At 49.7% G+C, this 3,080-nt stretch overlaps 1 protein-coding gene across 1 annotated transcript; it reads left to right on the top strand.

Annotated features, from left to right (window-relative positions):
• The first annotated feature begins 1,723 nt into the window (after positions 1-1,723).
• On the top strand, positions 1,724-2,586 carry LOC102262400 (melanoma-associated antigen 9-like). Its single transcript, XM_014544681.1, is given in 2 exon segments — positions 1,724-1,817; positions 1,820-2,586. Coding segments are annotated over 2 exon segments (861 nt in total).
• Positions 2,587-3,080: the final 494 nt, after the last annotated feature.

Consider the following 3,080-nt stretch of genomic DNA (forward strand, 5'->3'; position numbering starts at 1 on the left):
CTCTGGTTAGGAAAAGGGATAGATCTAGGCCCTGCCAGGAGTAATTTTGTATGCCTTAAATTCATTGAGGAAGTTTCCACCACAGACAGAGGGGGCTCAATAAAGTCTGCCCCTGTCATTCTTTTCATCCCTGAAATGCCGCAGGTGATGCACCTTCAGTACTGAGGGAGATGAGTCCTTTTTGTGAGCATCAATTTCAGGTCAGTAGAGGTAGCCACATCTGGTCAGCAGAGAAAGGAGTCCCAGGATCTGCCATATCTCTAGAAAAGGACCACCTGGGAGGGTGGAAGGTATGAAGGTTCACTGACCTTAAAAGAGAAGGTACCACAAAGTGTCCAGCTCGCTATGTTCTCAGATCCAGGAGGACCCTGTCAGGGATGCCTGGGTGTGACAACCTCCCACTACTGCCACAGTGTTTGGGATGGGGGATCTTGGGGATGTGAGGACCTAAGTCTGAGAGAAATGTGAGGTCAGTGGAGGGAAGTGTTCATGATCTCTCAGGTGACAATGTGCTTACCCTTTGTGAAGCCTAAATGTGCACCATCTTCTCAGAAAGGGAAGGATGACACAAAGTCCAGGTGGCCCCTGTTCTCAGACCTGAAAGAAGCATATTGGCCCTAAGTGATATGCTTCTTTCTATCATGGGCAGAAAAGTGGGGAGTCATCAAGGAGGTGAGGTCTTGATGGGAGAGACCAAGTGTTCCAGGTGGGAGGCCTGGAAGAAGGGCAGGTCCTGGCAGGAGTAAAAGTGAATCACCTTCAGGGGCACTAGGGAACCCTACCAGGACAGAGATCCCTGTCTCTGCTGCCAGCCTTTTGTGACGTTGGCAGGGGTAGGGGTGATTTGGGGCATGGATATGAAGCTGCCTCACTTTGCTCTGTAGTCTCTTAGGGAGGTGATGACCTTGATCTGAGAGTACATCAGGTCATTTGAGGAAGTACTCCTGTTCAACTGAGAGCAGAGTCCTACATCCTGCCAAGAGTCAAGATGAGAACCCTAAAGAAGGAGTGAGTGTAGCCCAATCCCCAGAACAAAGTGGGAGGCCCCAAAGAAATCTGGCCTGTCCCTATTGTCAGCTCTGAAAACCCTGCGCAGGGCTGTCAGGTTGAGCCCCTCCCCATTTTCAGATCCAAGGACCCAGGGAGGGCACATCCTTGGTCTGATGGTCTGGGCTCAGGCTAGCTGAGGCAGGAACCCAGGCCTTGGCATGGGTCATGGTGAGGAATGAGGGGACCCTTCACACGAGGACATGTGGAACCCATAGATTATGGTCACACAGTGTTGTCCTTTGATGAGTACTATAAGCCTGGACAGGTGCTACAAAATATGGTAACCACTCACTTACTTCTGTTAAGATTTAAGGATGCGTGTTCTTGTTGTAAGCGTGCTCTCAGGCCAGTGGGGCATGGGGGTGGGGGAAGCAGGCCCTGAATGGGCACAGAAGGATCCTTGCCCCCAGAAAGGAAGATATTTCATAGCACACGACCCCACTATCAGACCCAGAATCTCCAGCTGTGCCAGTTTTTTGTTTCCACCTTCAGGATATTAGGGGACAGGTTTCCCAGCAGGAGAGACCCCTGTGAGACCTAAGAGCATCCCTGTAGAGTAGCCCTAAAATTCTTCATTCACAGAGCTGCCAAGGGTGTGTTCCTCAGCTGAGGATACTCAGGTATCCAAAACCTGTTGCAGGTGCAGCTATTCAGGGATGAGGAGGACTTGGTCATGTCTGCCTTCTTATCTTTGTCCCTCTCTGCCTTGTTCCCACACAGCCTAGAGCACGTGTCTGCTGCTGAGACACCAGGTCCTCCCCAAAGCCCTCCGGTTCCTGAAGCTGTGCCCCTGCCATGGCGGCCCCTACATGGAGCCAATCTGAAGATGAGGGCGTCAGCAGCCAAGATGAACAGGAGACAAACAGCAGAGAGGACTCTGAAGATTCTGAGTCATCACTCCACGATGCCCTATATTTGAAAATGACTGAACTGGTGGAGTTTCTACTCCCGAAGTATCATGCAAAGCAGCCAACTACTAAGGCAGAAATGCTGAGTAAGGTCATCAAAGAGTACCAGGATCACTTCCCTGAGATATTCAGCCTAGCCTCTGAGTTCATGCAGCTCCTTTTTGGCATTGATGTGGAGGAAGTGAACCCCAGTACCCACACCTATGTCCTAGTCACCACTTTGGGGCTCACATATGATGGGATGGTGTCCAATGGGCAATCCATGCCCAACACTGGCCTCCTGGTCATGCTCCTGAGATTGATCCTCGCAGAGGGCGACTGTGCCCCTGAGGAGAATGTCTGGGAAGCACTGAGTGTCATGGGTGTGTGTGATGGGAAGGAGCATTGGATCTATGGGGAGCCCAGGGAGCTCCTCACCAAAGTTTGGGTGCAAGAAAAGTACCTGGAGTACCGGCAGGTGCCCAACAGTGATCCTGCACGCTATGAGTTCCTGTGGGGCCCCAGGGCCCACGCTGAGACCACCAAGTCGAAAGTCCGTGAGACTTTTCTCAGGGATTATAGAAAGGATCCCAGTTTTGTCCCATCCCTGTCTGAAGAAGTTATAAGTGATGAGGAAGAGGGGGCCTGAGCCAAGTTTCACTCAGGAACCTTTCAGGTCCATGTCTGGCAGCTTCTCCTGCTAGACATGATGTGAGGCCAATTCTTTAGTCTGTGTTTGAAAAGAGGTTAGTCCACATTCTAGGTAGTAAGTCCCAGGACTATTTGGGGGGAATAAGGGCTGTAGCATCTTTGGGTTCCTGTGATGATTTAGTAATGTATCCTTGTTTTCTGTAGAATTTTTCAAATGTTTCTTTTCACAAGTTTTATATACTTCAGTTTGTGAATGACATTGACCATACATGTATTTGTACTATCCAGCTCAAAAGTAAGAGTTTTGCTATTGTGTAATACAAAATGGGACACCTTTCAGTGTACTTTGTGATTCTGAACTAGATAACATGGCATCAGAACGGTATTTTCTTGGAAATGTGAAAAAACTTGAAGGAGAAAGCGAGACAGCTCTCAGGGTAAAGCTGGCACAAACCAAGGTACTGAGGTTCACAGTGGTGTGGTGTGGGGTCA

The sequence above is a fragment of the Myotis brandtii genome, unplaced genomic scaffold, assembly GCF_000412655.1.
Source record: "Myotis brandtii unplaced genomic scaffold, ASM41265v1 scaffold376, whole genome shotgun sequence".
In the NCBI taxonomy this organism is placed as follows: Eukaryota; Metazoa; Chordata; class Mammalia; order Chiroptera; family Vespertilionidae; genus Myotis; species Myotis brandtii.